Source organism: Micropterus dolomieu, linkage group LG12 (genome assembly GCF_021292245.1).
Source record: "Micropterus dolomieu isolate WLL.071019.BEF.003 ecotype Adirondacks linkage group LG12, ASM2129224v1, whole genome shotgun sequence".
NCBI classification, from domain to species: Eukaryota; Metazoa; Chordata; class Actinopteri; order Centrarchiformes; family Centrarchidae; genus Micropterus; species Micropterus dolomieu.
Window position 1 is genome coordinate 25,387,166 of NC_060161.1, and position 16,636 is coordinate 25,403,801.

The following is a 16,636-nucleotide window of genomic DNA, read 5'->3' on the forward strand; positions in this document are numbered from 1 at the left end:
ATTTACATGTCTGTAGGTTTGTGAGCATGTGTGTGTGTATGAAAAAATAAAAGAGTGAAAACACTTACTTCCCAAAGGGGACAAATAGAAATGCTTATAATTATTTCAAATATAAACCTTACATTTTATAAAATGAAATATAAGATCCATCTTAATAACTTTAGAATAGTCCCTAAAATCCCTTTTAAAAAATGTATGTTTAGTGCTATGTGGTGCTTGTGCTCTGCCATGTGAGTATCAGTTTGGGTGGAAACTTTCCTTGGGTTTTCTGTTAATGAACTGTAGGTGGCACTCCCGTTTTTCTTTTCAGCTGGAAACTTGCTGCCACAAGAAAACACAGCTGTTTTTTAGGAAAACTAGTTAATGTATAGTTTTAATTAAAAAAACAAAACAAATGTCTCATATTTATAACTTTACATACACTGTTGACAAAAAATGCTTTCATTTTTGTTAAGTATTGCAATGGATATGTGGTTTTCTGCTTGAGGAGCTGGTTGCAGTGGTCCCAGTGCTCCACAGGAGATAAAAGCTCCACGTTCAAAATGATGTCTCTCTCTCATTCTCCCTGCCAGCGGCTACACCTTTTGGTTTTTGTTATATGTTTGCTTTATTTGGGCACTGTAACACTTTACACCATGATCACCCATCCACACTTACATTACTGATGCTGCCATCCCATAATTTAAGCGTTATTTTGGTTATCTTATGTTACAATAAAACCTTGTTAATTGAAGTGCTGTGTCTTTCCCCACTTTTTGCCATGGCCTTTGAGCCTGGTCATGGCATCTGTGATAAGCTTGGCGTTGATCTAATTTTGCAACCAAAGTTTTCATTGTTTTGTACCCCAGACACAAATCTCCAAAGTGCTAACACAGGGCTCTACTGTGCACCAGCGTGTTGAGACTAATCAGTTGTGATGGTCCAGTGTGAACTCAGCAGGCTTCTGGCACCGGATGCCTCCCTTCACTGCAAATCCTCCATCTGCCACCGGATGCACTGCAGAGAGACACACTGTCGCTGTGTGTCACCAGGACGACAAACTCACACAAGGACGTGGGAAAATGTGTATAGTTAAAGGTTTTTACAATAAAGCAGCAATTTTGATGCTTAACTTATATTTTCACTTGAAGCTGGTAGAGCACTGTATGTGAGAAAAGCATGCGAAATGGAGTGTGAGGATGTTTTTGGTAAACATTTTGTAGTGTAAGCCTTAATGCAGCTCTTGGGGCACACAGCAGGGCTACACATTATTTTCAGAACAACCGTCTGTCTGCATCAAGTGATCTCTAGAGTGCATGTGAAGTGAGGGTGGAGAACAGTTTGGAGGCCATACAGTTAACAGTATCAGCATTTACCAAGGTGGTACCAATGTGGTAAGTTGTCCTCTGACAAGGACAGATAGACACACTAGGTTAATGAACTGTAACAGTAAATGTTAAAATATAGTAAAACGTCAAAAAAATATCTAATGGAAAATAGTAAATTATATATAAATAATACTGCAAGTTGCACAATTTGAATCTAATTTCATACTCCTTCTTGGAGTCATAAATCAGTAAAACCTTAACACACAGACATGATACACGGTTTTGGGTTCAGTGTCACTTACACTTCCAAGTCCATTTCGAATAAATGTTCATAAATCTTGAAATCAGAGAAAACATGACACACTTTAAACTGCAGATTTTGCCTGAGAATTATCAGAAACTTGAATTTTCTTCAGTATCAAAGTAATCCAGTAATAGTTGTAGATTCATGGGTACACTGCAAACAGGAACTGCTAATAGCTGATTTGGCGTACTTTTAATGGTGCCAATTTGCCAAAATGTTAACATATATAGCCCACAGATAAGTAACCTTGGCAGCAGTGTACTTCTAGTGAATAACACAATCATTTTCTTTATTGCCACAAAGATTTGCAACTCTGTATTGCATGCATTAAAGGACAATCACAGACCTGACAGACTGACATCTGGTGTAAGCAAGCATGGACGACACATTACAGTGGTCAGACAAAAGTGAGCCATAAAAGTGATTACATTCAGGATTATTTGGTGCAGAGTGAATTCACCAATTCATGTGATACTTATGAAGATGCATCAAAGCCATTTGATGCATCTTCAGCATGGAATTCAATGTGTATCTATGGATGCTTCCTCGTTTCTGTCAAATAACACCCCAAAACTATTTTAATTTTATACCCTGATCACCCCTCCATGCCATTGACTATGACAAGAACATGATCTCCCATCATCCCTAAACCTAATTTACAAGGGGAACACAAGAAACCCGGAGAAGGTGGAGTACTTCCACCCTCCCATCAGGTTCCCCCTCTCCAGTTTCAGGTAAGCCTTGTCTCCTCTTTCCATCATCACTAGCCCGGCATTGGTGGCAGCTTCCCTGGTCACGTCTTGATCACCTGCAAAAGCTGAAATCACGGGCCAGCCGTTGAGAACCAAACTCACCTGGGAAAGATGGGTGAGAAGATAGAGCAGGTGAAAAGGAAGAAAAGGGTAGAGTGAGTGAAGGTGATGTTGTAATAGACATTTGCAGGAAAATAGTGTTGAATTTTATAATAATGTATTTTTCCCAGGATGCATTTAACTTTAAATGGTAAATGGTCTGTATTTGTAGAGCCTTTCCAACCACTCAAAGTACTTATAATAAATCACATTCACTCCATATTCACCCGCTGATGAGTGGAAAATAACGCGCCAACTGCTCATCAGAAACAGAAATGAACTCATTCCTTCACACACCAATGGTTACGTCACCAGGAGCATTTTGGGGTTCAGTGTCTTGCCCAAGGACACTTTGACATGCAGATTTCGTGAGCCGGGGATCCAACCACTGATCTTCCGGCTAGTGGACACATGCTGTACCCCCTGAGCCAAAGCCGCCCCTTACAACCAAGTATATTTTGGTTTATTTACTTACTGTAGTTGTAGAAAGGTTTTGTTTGCTCGCTGGCTAGAGTAATTTCTTAACCCATAGTAAATAATTTGAATGTCAACAATGATAATTAAATGTTAATAGGTTTGAGCAGCTGTCCTAACCGCTTTGTGAGTGAGCAAGCAATAAACATTTGTCAGCACTTTGACATTTTGGGAAATACATTAATAGCTTTCTGGTGGAGGGTTACATTAGAAGATTGCTTTCACTGTCATGTCTGGCCGGTAGACGTTAAGCTAGCTTAGCACAAACACTGAAAAAAGGGAAACAGCTAGTTTCGCTCTCTCCAAAGATAACAAAATCTGCCTCCCAGCAACACTAAACCTCACGAATTAACACATTATACCTTGTTATCTTGTTTAGTGGCCGTGACCAGTAACTTTCTGGATTCTTCGCTGGTTGCTTTGCAAGACTATGAAATATCTGTTTTTTAAAAAAGGATCAAATAACTTAAATATGTTAATTAGAGGAGGCGGGAGATGGGTTGTTTTACTTTTGTTTGAAGCCAGGCTAGCTGTTGTTTACAGTCTTTATGCTATGCTAAGCTAGCCAATTGGAGCATAATATTAAGCCAAATGTCAAGCAATTCCTTTGAAACCAAACTTTCTTCTAAGCATATTTCCCAAAATGTCGAACTATTATTTAAATGTTAAATTGTTGTACGTACTTGTATTGTCTGCCGGTTGTAAACTTTGACAACATGAAAGCTGAAACTGTAGACTCCTTTTCTAGGGGCTACGAAGACACTCCTCGCTGGATCAAAATGGCTGCCAACGTTTACAAGGATCTAAGAAGAAAAGGAGATGAATAGAGAGAATAAATAGCTACTACTAGTGTATTAATTCTTGACATTTTTTGTAAAATAATACATTTAATACATACATAATAATTACTTTGTAAAAAGTTATTTTGGGATGTTTTTTTTGTTGTTGTCACAATTGTGTTTATTTATAAAGGTTTATAGTATTTTAAAAAAAGCGCTAAATTCTTGCCTGCTTTTTTAAAAGGAATATTGAATGGATATTTAGATCAGGTTGTTAAAGGATATTAATGTGTGTTCTGGCCTTACATAATATAAGATACACGACTAATCATTATTTGGATTGTGTTATTTGAGTTCTTTCACACCTCCTATAAATTGTATTCATTGTTTAGCATCACCACTCAGTATTGCAATTGTGCAATACTGTACGTTCCTGCCTACACAAACTATAATTAAGATTACATGCGTAGCCCAGTGTGAACTGATTTATAGCTTCCAGGATGTGACTAAAGTGCTCACACTGTGGTAATAACTCAGATCTAATGACAGTTGTTAGAATTGCCCGCAGTTAGACAGTGTCCATTTTGTGCGTTCATTGTGAATCCATGACAGTTGACAGTTGAAACTGGGGTTTTCAAAGACAATCAATCTTGTTGCAAGACAGCAGGAGGAGACAGAATTTTTGTGTGTGTGAGTGTCAGTTAATTGGTGGGAAAATTTACATTTGCAAATTTCAAATGGAAATTTGAAGCAAAGGAGACGCTTGTGGTTTCCAAAGGATGAAACTTTCTATGGTTACTTTCTTTGGTTAACTATCCTTTCAGGATAGTCAGAAATAACTTTGGATATCCTTTTAGAGATACTCTGAATTTGCCTCTAGCACCATCATTACCTAAAAATGTTACTTTAACCAATACTTAATACAGGGCTTTCAAGCCTCACGCATTCACCGTGAGACACATGCATTTAAACCAGTTTACATGCTCACACGCCACACCTTGTATTTCTCACGCCGAGAAGTAGGCCTATTATGAAATAATGCCCTCGAAGTTGTCCCTCTATATTCAACTCATACTTTTTGTATGTAAAAATGTAAATTTTTAAAGTCGCCTAACCAGTAACTGAACCTAGAAGAAGAGGAAGAAGAAGAAGATACTCGTACTAGAACCTGTCAGATAAAGTAAAAAGTACAATATTTCCCTTTGAGATGTGGTGGAGTAGCGTTAGAAAGTGGCATGAAAAGAAAATACTCAAGTTCGGTACAAATACATCATGTACTTAAGTAGCTACAGTACTACTTTGTTACTGTCCACCACTGAGCTTAGCTTTGGCTACCTGAAACTAAGGAAAGGACTAGAGATGTTTTTCTATATTGTGGCTGTGGACGGAAAACTATCATCCATCATGATGGTGTAAATGGCTGACCTTGAGACACAGGCCTCTAAGTGGGAGCCCCCTACCCCATCATCAAGGCATTAAAATGTTCAGCAAACACTTACAACACAAAACACCATTCAAAAGCTGAAAAGTGAAGTCTACTCACACACACAGCTTGGCATACAGGCGTAGGGCAAGTTCTGACATCCTACTGTAGGCCTATGTGTACAGAACTGCTGTTCAGAGGGCTCGTTTGGGGCCAAATTTATTTTTATTTTTGATACATCTGTATTTTTAAAATATAAAATAGTCTTTTATGGGATTTACCTATTGTAAAATGTTTTATTTGTTCGGGTCAATTACCAGCTATAGGTAAAATATAACTGCTAGTAAAAACTTGAGAGAATTGGCAGGGGCCGAGGGGGCCGCTGCTGCAAATATTTGAGTGGTTCTTCCTCTAACAAGCGTTATCTCACTCCAAACTTTTGATAAAACTTGAGAGCCCTGCTAAATACATGCAAAACTAATGCCATGCCGTCACTTTCAGCTGCACTTTGTGGTTACTGCTTATTAGCAAATGTTGGCATGTTATCACACTAAAAAAGATACATGTTACACTTGCTAAGCATCAGCTTAACATAAGGTGCTTTAACACTGCCTTATTTTCTGGGATTAGCTCACTATATGCCGGCTCGCTGCACTGTATGAAAAGTACAGAGCCAGAAAGGGGGGTCTGATTTGATCTGCCTCTGAGCCGGGAATGTTGGTAGTAAGAGAGCTGAAACGATGTCTGCTGTAGTTTCCTGAATCAATCCAGAGTTGAATGGTTAGTGTCATGAACACTGCAGCACAAATTTGTCCTAAAATGAATGCATTCAAGTTAACTCTGATAAGTTAGTCCTTCTATGTTCTTAACAGAACGATGCTAATCTTGGAGACCCACCTTCAAATAAGTTAATAGCAAGCATGTAAGGAGCCTAGATAATAAAGATAGCAATGTTAATGTTAGAACACAGCGGGGTTGTCGAGGATAGTTTAGTTATTTGACACAAAGTGTAGGCTGTGTACATGTACATGTCAACTAATTTTACCCAGTGGTTCTCAAAGTGGGGTTCTCAAGTTGAGAGGTTTCCAGAGGGTCCCCAGCAAAAACAGGAAAAAATTATTTTCAATATCATTCCATCCATAACTAACCACTGATTTAACCGCCCAAAACCCACAGCACCACAAATAGAATCTAATTCTGTGGCAAACACTGGATGGTAACCCATTTGTGAAATTTCACACACACAAACTTGATTTAGAACAGTGGAACTTGAGAATACTTTAAAAACTGGAGCTGGAAAACTGGATTAGTTTCGTCTTGAAGACTAAATATGTTGTTTTAAAGAGCGACAAATTGTTTGGAAAAACTAAGGCTATCAAAGTCAAAGTGACAAAGGCTTTAAAAGTCAGGTGTAGCCTCCTTTTCTAGGAGCAACGAAGACACTCCTCGCTGGATCAAAATGGCTGCCAACTAGGAAAAGAAGATTAAGAGAGAAAATAAAAAGTATAACCAGGCCAGAGCGAAACTACTACTAATATATTAAAATCTTGGAATATCTGGTAAAATCTGTAATTTGGGATGTTTTTTTGTTGTTGTCATGATTGTGTTTATTTATAAAAGGTTTGTGGTATTAGAAAAAAACAGGTGAGAATTTGGCGCTAAATTTTTGGCTGCTTTTACTTTGGTCTGCTGAGCAGGATGCCAGGAGAGCAACAACGTGAGGATATTAATATGTGATCTGGCAGTACAAAATATACACGACTAATCATTATTTGGATTGTCTTATTTGAGTTCTTTCACACCTCCTATAAATTGTATTCATTGTTTAGCATCACCACGCAGTATTGCAATTGTGCAATACTGTATGTTCCTGCCTACACAAACTATGACATGCGTAGCACAGTGTGAGGATGTGACCAAAGTGCTCACACAGTGGTAATAACTCAGATTGTAATGACAGTTGTTAGAATTGCCCGCAGTTAGACAGTGTCCATTTTGTGCGTTCACTGTGAATCCATGACAGTTGACAGTTGAAACTGGGGTTTTCAAAGACAATCAATCTTGTTGCAAGACAGCAGGAGGAGACAGAATTTTTGTGTGTGTTTGAGTGTCAGTTAATTGGTGGGAAAATTTACATTTGCTTCCATTTCCATTTGAAGCAAAGGAGCAAATTTCCATTTGAAGCAACTTTGGTTAACTTTCTATGGTTACTTTCTATGGTTAACTATCCTTTCAGGATAGTTAGAAATAACTTTGGAGATCCTCTTCAGATAACTTTGGAGATACTCTGAATACTGAATTTGCCTCTAGCACCATCATTACCTAAAAATATTACTTTAACCAATACTTAAGGCTCAAGCCTTACGCATTCACTGTGAGACACACGCATTTAAACCAGTTCACATGAATTTTTTTTATGTGTCAATGTCAGTTAATCGGTGGGTCAGCCACTTTGCTTCAAATGGAAATTTGAAGCAAAGGAGACGCTTGTGGTTTCCAAAGGATGAATCCAAATAACTTTAGTTAACTTTGTGACTATCCTCTCAGGATAGACAGAAATAACTTTGGTGATCCTCTTGGAGATACTCTGAATTTACCTCTAGCATGTAAAAATGTTACTTTGACCAATACTACAAAATACCTGCAAAACTAATGCCATGCCGTCAATTTCAGCTGAACTTTGTTCGCTTCAAAACAGTCTTGTCTTGCTGCGTTGGAAGACTAAATTTGTTGTTTTAAAGAGCGACAAATTGTTTGGAAAAACAAGTAAATCTGACAAAGGAAGTCTATAAAGAGTGACTTATAGGTCCAAATAGAGAAGAGGTTTTGGTGGATGAGTTGGTCAAAAACAGGACTTTCTCTTTTTGAAATTATTTTAAATTTGCATTTCTTGCAGAAAGCCCTGAAGGCAAATTTTACTCATGCAGAAACAACGCATACATATCTGAATCTTAACAAAAATGAATTGTAATTTTTTACATTAATACAGAAGCATGTTTTGTCTACACAGTTTATCTCTTTTCGAATTTAAATAGCTTTCATCTCATATGTATTTTCTATGCATGTGTCACGCATGTGTCTCAGCCCTCACACACCTTGAGAAAAACAACACCTACATCAGAATGCTGTTTGTGGATTTCAGCTCAGCATTCAACACAATCTCCCCCATGAAACTGATCAGCAACTCAGCACTCTGGGTTTAAATGCAACACTCTGCAACTGGATGTTGGACTTCCTCACAAACAGACCCCAGTCAGTTCGGATTGGCGGACACAACTCCTCCACTCTAGTGCTCAACACCAGAAACCCCCCAGCGCTGTGTGCTCAGCTCCCTCCTGTTCACGCTGTACACTCACGACTGCATCCCCCGACATGGGGAGAACTCCACCACTGGGATGACACCACCATCATCGGCCGGATTTCAAACAACGATGAGACTTCATATCGGGAGGAAATTGATAATCTTGCAGAATGGTGTACAGAGAACAACCTACTGCTCAACGTCAGCAAAACTAAGGAGCTAATTGTTGATTTTAGGAAGAAGGATACTAAAGGACAGTACCCACCCAGCCACAGCCTGTTCACCCTGCTGCCTTCAGGGAAGAGATACAGAAGTTTCAGTTGACACACCACCAGACTGCAGAGCAGCTTTTCCCCCAAGCTATCAGACTCTTAAACTGTAATTCTTCCTCAGCACTGCTCCATTGATTACAGTTTATTTCTGTTTACCATTTTTATAATGATTCTGTATTAATGTACATGTTGTCTGCTATGTAGCAGAAGGGAGTTACAAAACTCAGTTTCACTCTATAACTTCTTATATTGTGACAATAAACCTACCTACCTTTAAGACTTTTTTGCATTTGAGAGTTTTTGTATCATCTATACACATACACTACTGAAACCCACCTGGTCAAAGTAGATGGTCATAGTGCGGTTGCTCATTTCCGAGGGTTCATGGTTGGTGTTACGGATGGCTGAAAACGCCACACGACCGGTTCCTGACCTCACCGACATGCCCAAAGCATTACCCGATGGCTCTGCAGAGGGGGTGGAGTCGCACACCACCAGACACTTTCCCTCCAACACGATTGGCTCTGTGTCATTCTGGCAACTGACCTCTAAGGGCCCCCACTGGGCCAGAAGCAGCAGTCCAGTGAAAAAGACTGAACGGGGTGCAAGATAGGGAAAAGAGGGAGGAGATGGACAGGGCATAGTTCCAAATGAGCTTTGGGTATTTTGGGAGCTATGTTGGTGTTTTTATTCACGGCACAGTGACAGTATGGCCACCACAAAACTTCAGCGACAAAGTGTCGTCTTGGAGTATACCTTACATTAGCAACAGGATCATAATTTCACCCGGACAGAACACTTCAACCAATGATTTCTTGCATCTCATGGGACATTAAATGATTCAGGTAATCCTCAGCTAACAGTTCTGCCAACACTATGTAGAGATGGGCTGGAGAGGACTGTTAGTTGTCACCAAGATGGTGGCTATCCATAACAGCAGACAGGAAGTCCTTATACGAACAGTATAGGTGAAGGCTATCCAGTTCCTCACACCACAGGGAGAATGGCCATCCGCCAGCTGGGCGCTGACACACAAATCCTGTTTTGGAGGCTGTCAAGGCTTCAGGCCTGCAGTAAACACAATTTGCACATATAAAATTTTAACAAAACTAAGACTGGAGTTTGGCAACTTTAAGATGCTTTTCTATTGGGGTATTATGTTTATTATTATTAGAATTGTTGAGGAAGGTTTGATTACACTTTGAACTACACTTCTTCTTGACTCTTCCAATTCAAAAATGGAAATTTTACGAATACACAAAATTCAGCAACAGCTGCTTTATGGTGACAGAAACAGAAACTCTTGAGAGCTACTAGTACCTTATAATATGCACTGAAGCAATATGCTTATTTTATAGATCCATCATATAATCAGTCCTGACTTTCTCTGACTGTAGGTATGGGAATTTATATTTGAGCTACAGGAATCAACTCTTGTCATGGTAGTGCGTAAAACCACTGGTGAGCAGCTTGGTTACTACACAGCTTAGCTGTTTATCTTAACTCCAGTCTTTCTGTTGCTGCTTTACTTTGCTTTTAGCACATGGACCTTTTAATGTACTGCATAATGTGTGCATAGTATCAGTATTTTTTATATAACAGTTTGTCACACCAATATACTTGACAGTGCAAAAAATTAGTCTTCTGTGCTGTAACATTAAATGCAATAAAAAAAGTTAACCCAAGTGCTCAATGGCAAGCGGAAAATTATTATGTTGATGAAGAAAATAAGTAGAAGAAGTGATGAGGTAATGTTTTGGCCAGGAAGAGTCCCGCGTGAGTACTGCCAGCTGGACTCAGGAGGGGGGACAGTGGACTATCACACTTCCACCACTGAGAGGCCATCTGTGGGTAAACACTCCCACATTTTCTCCCATTACACCTTTCCAATTAAATTCCTGTTTCTGCACTTGCATTCCTACACACATGAACACATACTATAAATACAGATATTACAATACAAGCTCAAACATTATTTGAGTGGCAGATAAGTAAACACCAATTACCATATTTCACACAGCAGCTGACTCTTCGTGCATTGCAGGAAAGCATTAAATAAATGCTAAAACATGTATTATAAAAAGTAAACATTTCTTATATTTAAGCTAGAGGAGTTTAATAGAAACAGTTGAGGAAATCTTTTTCAGTGTTAGATGACTCCCTGCATTTTGTACCTTAACAACACACCAAACAACAAAGAAGTACAATCATTTCCACAAAAAACGACCCTTACAATATTCACACAGAAATAATGAAAATACACCAACCTCTGACTTGGCTCTGCAGTGCCATACAGAAACCAGCTTTCTTTAGGAAAGATAGGGCATCCCAAGAGCCTCGTTCCCTTGTTACCTGCAGCTTTATCTTTGTTCCTCTCCCTCGCTTTGCCCCATCTCTCTCTCTCTAACTATTTGCTCCAGGGAACCCCTGTGTTCAAGCAGACGTTTAATCACATCTCGAGCATCACAGCCCTTCTGTTTTCACGGCTCCTTGACCCCCCACTGTCCCAGTTTCCCCTCCCTCCTTCTACCTCAGATGTCACACAACGTATGTCGGAACTGAAAAGCTCCATCACAAACAGATATATATGTGGTGTATTGGGGAAAATTTTCACGATCCTGTCCTGAGCTTGTCTGGGTTATATTATTTTGGCCATGCCTTCTCTGTGTCTATGTTTCAGTCCAGTCTGTTTGTGGTCTTGTATCCAGTCTTCCTGTTTGTTCTGTGTGGTGGTTCTGATCTGTCCTGTTATCTCTGTGTCTGCCTTAGTACTTGTTTAGTTCTGTTCCTGTCTCTCATGTGTTAGTTCTGTACCATTGTGCGTGGGTTCTGTCTGTCTGTTTGTAGGTGTCAATTTTTGTTCTCTGCCGGTTTCATTATTAATCTGATCATTCTGCTTTAGTCTCTGTGTAGCCTTGTTTATTATTTTATTCATCTGCATCTCTATTTACTTCATATCTGGCTTGTCTCATATCTCAGTTCCTAGTTTGGTGTCTTAGTTCCTAGTCCTGTATCTTAGTTCATGTCTTTGTGTTTACTCCTGGTCTGTGTACTTCTGTGTTGTGTTGCCCATGTCTGCTCTGAGTTCTGTTTTATCTTAGCTTCAGTCTGTGTTCCTTGATATTAGTGTATTCACAATCTGTCTGCTTGGGTCTGGATTAGTTTGTTATTTTTATTATTCTGAAAAATAATAAATAAGTTACTACTTACTTTGATATGGTCCATGTCCATGCTGTCTCTCAGCCAGCCTGTCTCGTTGGTCCTGATACCTGTCACCTGTGTTGCTCCTGCCCTGCTCGTTAGCCCCTGTGTATAAATGTTTGGTGTTTCTGTTCATTCCCTGTCTGGTCATTGTAGATTTTTATGGCTCTGTCTCGTGCTGTGTCCTGTCCTGTCCTGTCCTGTCCTGCCACATCCATGGTTATTTGGAGTATGCCTTTGAGTTCTTTTGGATTACCGGTTTCGATTGGATTGTTATTTCTTTTGGATTACTTGGACTCAGCCGCTCAGTTTGTAAGTGTACTCGCTTTGTGTTGCCACAATAAACCTTTTGAACTGTACCTGCTCTGCTCTGTGTCCTGCATTTGGGTCCACCAACCTGCTCACCATACCGCACCCGCACAATAGTTACGTGTTTTTTTTCCGGTTAAGGTTTGGGTAGGATCATCATCTTGGATAAATATTGAAAATCCAAAAGTGATTTGAAGCAGAAGGCGGGAGACCCTGCCTCTGAATATAATCCAGACAGCAAAAGTTTATACTAAGACTTGAATAAGGGCTTGTTTGTCTTAAAGAGAAACTTAAGTATGGACTGTTATAACTTGAGATGTGAAAGAAAATTACTTTGTCCCTCCTCTGGAAATGAATATAGTAGAATGAGAAAAGGACTGGGCCTAGGATTGATCCCTGAGGGACTCCACATGTAAATCCAGGGAATGAAGATGCTTGTCTTACTAAAAGTTAGAATGTTTGGTGAAAAATATAATAAACCACTGAAGTGCAGAGGACCATTTGTCAAGCTAATGTAAAAAGGTAGTTTGATCATTGTGAGCATTTAATCACACATCACTGCAATTCTTTCAATTTTTCCATATCTGTTTGCAAAGTACTGTACATTTGTCATATCCCTATTCTTTACAACTTTTGACAATGCAAGATTGTTTTAGTTTTTAGTTATTATTCGCGTTGTAGTCAAGACTGCCCAAACTGAGAGTCAAGAGTTTATCGAGACCGAGACAAGACCAAGATTTTTAGGGGCTGAGACCAAGTTGAGACCAAGACCAAGGGAGGGTGAGACTGAGTCAAGACCAAGACCAGTTCCCCACATTACATGACACACAATAAAATGTGGAACGAGATCATAGGTACTTCTCAGATTGCTCTGAAAGATCCACATTCCCATTAAAACACCCACATACTAGTGGGGTAAATTTTTGGGGAAGCCAAGTAAGAGGGGATGTGCTTTTTGGAGGGCAATTATCTAATGCATTGTGCTATTACAGTGCGTTGTATAATTTTACAAAAATGTAATCAAACTTTAAAGAGGCACACTATCTGTTATCAATACACACGCTAAAAGTTGCATTTACCGAGACGTTCTCTCTCTCTCTCTCTCTCTCTCTCTCTCTCTCACCCCAAATAGCATACATAGCCTGATTGTTCTCGAGTACCACAACACTAGTTATTATAACCACCTGGAACAATCTGAATAAAACCTGAATAAATATCCTGAATTTATATTGTACTATATACAACATAATACTGCCCTAAAGCCTTTTTTATTGTGTACTTCTATAATTATTTCTAATGGGATCAGAAAGAGATTTATTGACAAGTAGTCTTTTACACATTTGAGAAATCATTAATAGCATTAATGTAATGAATTAGGCATCAAACAGTGAATACATTTTCTCAGTGCTTTATTTTCTTGTCGCAGTATCAAAACCCTCTTCTGTCTTTGGGTTGTCATTTTGAGTGCCCTGCTTGTCCTTGCCAATGCAGCACATAACACAGATACAGAGTGCATGAAGTTTATGTACTTCTCACTGTCACTTCTTGTTTGTAGTGGGATTAGTCACTCTGTTTAGTGTTTAGCTCTCCCCTGCAGGGCATTTTCCCACATCACGGGTTTTAAAATGTACCCTGAGGTCATGTAATTGAACTGGAGCTGCATGCTTGAAAGGTTGGGTTGCTTGGAGCTGAAACCAGAGTAGCTAAATATGTGAACTATAATCTTTTAATTGCTCAGGATAATACATGTGTGAGTGTGTGTACAAAAATAGAATGTAGAAACCACCTGAGACAATAATAGGCACACAAACATCAGAAAATGTTCCATGTGCTCTTCTTCTGAACCAGCATGTAAGTGTATCCTCATTAAATGTATATTATAAATTTTTGATGAAAATTATTGCACAATATATGGGCAAAGTTTGGGCAATTCTTCAATCTCAAAATCAATCCAGATATACACTCACCGGCCACTTTATTAGTTGCACCTGTTCAATTGCTTGTTGACACAAATAGCTAGTCAGCCAATCATGGCAGCATCTCAATGCATCTAGGCATGTAGACGTGGTCAAGACAACTTGTTGAAGTTCTAACCGAGTATTAGAATGGGGGAGAAAAGGGATTTAAATAACTTTGAACTTGGCACGGTTGCTGGTGCCAGACAGGCTGGTTTCAGTATTTCAGAAACTGCTGATCTACTGGGATTTTCACGCACAACCATCTCTAGGGTTTCCAGAGAATGGTCTGAAAATGTCCAGTGAGCAGCAGTTGTGTGAACGAAAATGTCTTGTTGATCAGAGGTCAGAGGAGAATGGGCAGACTGGTTTGAGATGACAGAAAGAAAAAACAGTCACTTAAATAACCACTCGTTACAACCAAGGTATGCAGAATACCATCTCTGAACACACAGCACATAGAACATTGAAGCAGATGGGCCACAGCAGCAGAAGAACACACCTGGTGTCACTCCTATCAGTTAAGAACTGGAAACTGAGGCTACAATTCACACAGGCTCACCAAAATTGGACAATAGAAGATTGGAAAAACATTGCCAGGTCTGAGGAGTCTCGATATCAGCTGCAACATTCAAATGGTAGGGTCAGAATTTGACGTAAACAACATGAAAGCATGGATCCATCATGCCTTGAATCAACGGTTCAGGCTGCTGGTGGTGGTGTAATGGTGTGGGGGATATTTTCTTGGCACACTTCGGGCACCTTAGTACAAACTGAGCATCGTTTAAACGTGACAGCCTACCTAAGTATTGTTGCTGTCCATGTCCATCCCTTTATGACCACAGTGTACAGTGTCTTCTGATGTCTACTTCCAGCAGGATAATGCACCATGTCACAAAGCTCAATTCATCTCAAACTGGTTTCTTGAACATGACAATGAGTTCACTGAACTCCAATTGCCTCCACAGTCACCAGAATTCAATCCAATAGAGCACCTGTGGGATGTGGTGGAACGGGAGATTTGCATCATGGATGTGAAGCCAAAAAATCTGCAGCAACTGCGTGATGTGTCAGGTCAATATGGACCAAAGTCCCTGAGGAATGTTTCCCCCACCTTGTTGAAAGTATGCCATGAAGAATTAAGGCAGTTCTGAAGGCAAATGGGTCCAACCCAGTACTAGCAAGGTTTACCCAAAAAGTGTCCAGTGAGGGTATATAAATATATATATAAAACCTAATCTAAGAACTTCTACAAACATATCTTTAGTCACAAAATTCATAAATCACTGACAAAAAACATTTTCTGTTTAGTAATAAATGCTAATGAAATAGTGCAAACCTACCTCTCATCCGGTTTTTTATTTTCAGAACACTTTTTTTTCATATGTAAACCACAATATTACCGCTTTTTAAAAAGCCATTTAATCAAACATTGACTCCTAAAGCAGTACAAAAGAAAATGCAACATATTTTTCACTTCTCCCAAACCACACAATGTGTTTTAATCTGAATAAAAAAAATACCAGTCCTCAACTGTGTAACTTAAGATGTTTAGCTTCTACATAAATACATCAAGATATATCTTAAGTGGATACATCGCCGAGGTCCATCATTGTACATGCAGACCATTTAACAAAGGACTTAAAGTCATGAAAAGAAACATGTTGATTCAATTCGTAAGGGTTGTTTTACTTTTGTCTCTTTCAGAAAAATAGAGGAAAACAGTACCTATGCATGGGCTGCAATGTCAAAAATTGTACTGGATGTCGTTTTTGTTTGTCAGCTTGGTTTTGCTGCAACTTTCATGGAAAGAAGAAGAACTTGTTTTACAAGGTTCCACCTTTTTTTCTTTGTCTTTTTACAGAAGAATAAGCAAAACCCACCTTTTCACATGTCAGATGGAAAAGATTGTCTTTCAGTGCATGTAAAGGTCAAACAAAATAGATCCAAAATTATAGCTTACGTAGTGAAGAAAGGGAAACACTGAAAAAGATCACCTCTTTGTATCAGAGACCTTACTTTTGAGAATTTTAGATGCTGCAGTAGTGCATCATATTTTATAAGCTGATGATTTGTTTTATATGCAAAATCTGAATCTGAATCAGAATCAGAAGGAGCTTCATTGTCAAGTGAAAAAAGGGGAAAAGGGGGGTTGTTCACTTTACAAATAAACAGTTCGCATACATGACACAACTGATTTATGTTCCTTCTCTGAAAATATGTCAGTCGTGTAGAATTATTCTAATCTTGATGGATGTTTAATTTTTAAGTCTCAGTCATGTTAAGAGCAAAGGAAGTTGTTATGTTTTGTCTGGAAACTCCGCCCACTGGGAGCACCTCTTTGAATGAAAACTTCAGGAGGGCGCCATTTTTTCGATTCGGTCGGTTGAATTCATCAGTCTGGACAGCTCTTCACACAGGAAAGGTAATACAACTTTGTCATGTTGGTCAGAAACAGAT

The 16,636-nt window shown here is 39.1% G+C and overlaps 1 protein-coding gene across 1 annotated transcript; it reads right to left on the reverse strand.

Moving 5' to 3' along the window:
* Positions 1–1,788: 1,788 nt before the first annotated feature.
* Positions 1,789–11,936, reverse strand: si:dkeyp-74b6.2 (cerebellin-1). Its single transcript, XM_046065022.1, has 4 exons — positions 11,922–11,936; positions 9,048–9,779; positions 3,620–3,739; positions 1,789–2,465 (listed from the first exon to the last, which is right to left on the reverse strand). The coding sequence occupies exons 2-4, from the start codon at positions 9,351–9,353 to the stop codon at positions 2,268–2,270; spliced, it is 624 nt and encodes a 207-aa protein (XP_045920978.1). The 5' UTR covers positions 9,354–9,779; positions 11,922–11,936; the 3' UTR covers positions 1,789–2,267.
* Between the last annotated feature and the right edge of the window lie 4,700 nt (positions 11,937–16,636).

What these genes read in the sequence shown, in the direction of transcription:
- si:dkeyp-74b6.2 (XM_046065022.1), bottom strand. Translation starts at nt 9,353, where the DNA reads ATGCCCTGTCCATCTCCTCCCTCTTTTCCCTATCTTGCACCCCGTTCA. An exon ending in TGACCATCTACTTTGACCAG is followed by an intron (nt 3,740 to 9,047) that starts GTGGGTTTCAGT and finishes TTTTCTTCTTAG; the next exon opens with ATCCTTGTAAACGTTGGCAG. An exon ending in ACAACCGGCAGACAATACAA is followed by an intron (nt 2,466 to 3,619) that starts GTACGTACAACA and finishes CATCTTTCCCAG; the next exon opens with GTGAGTTTGGTTCTCAACGG.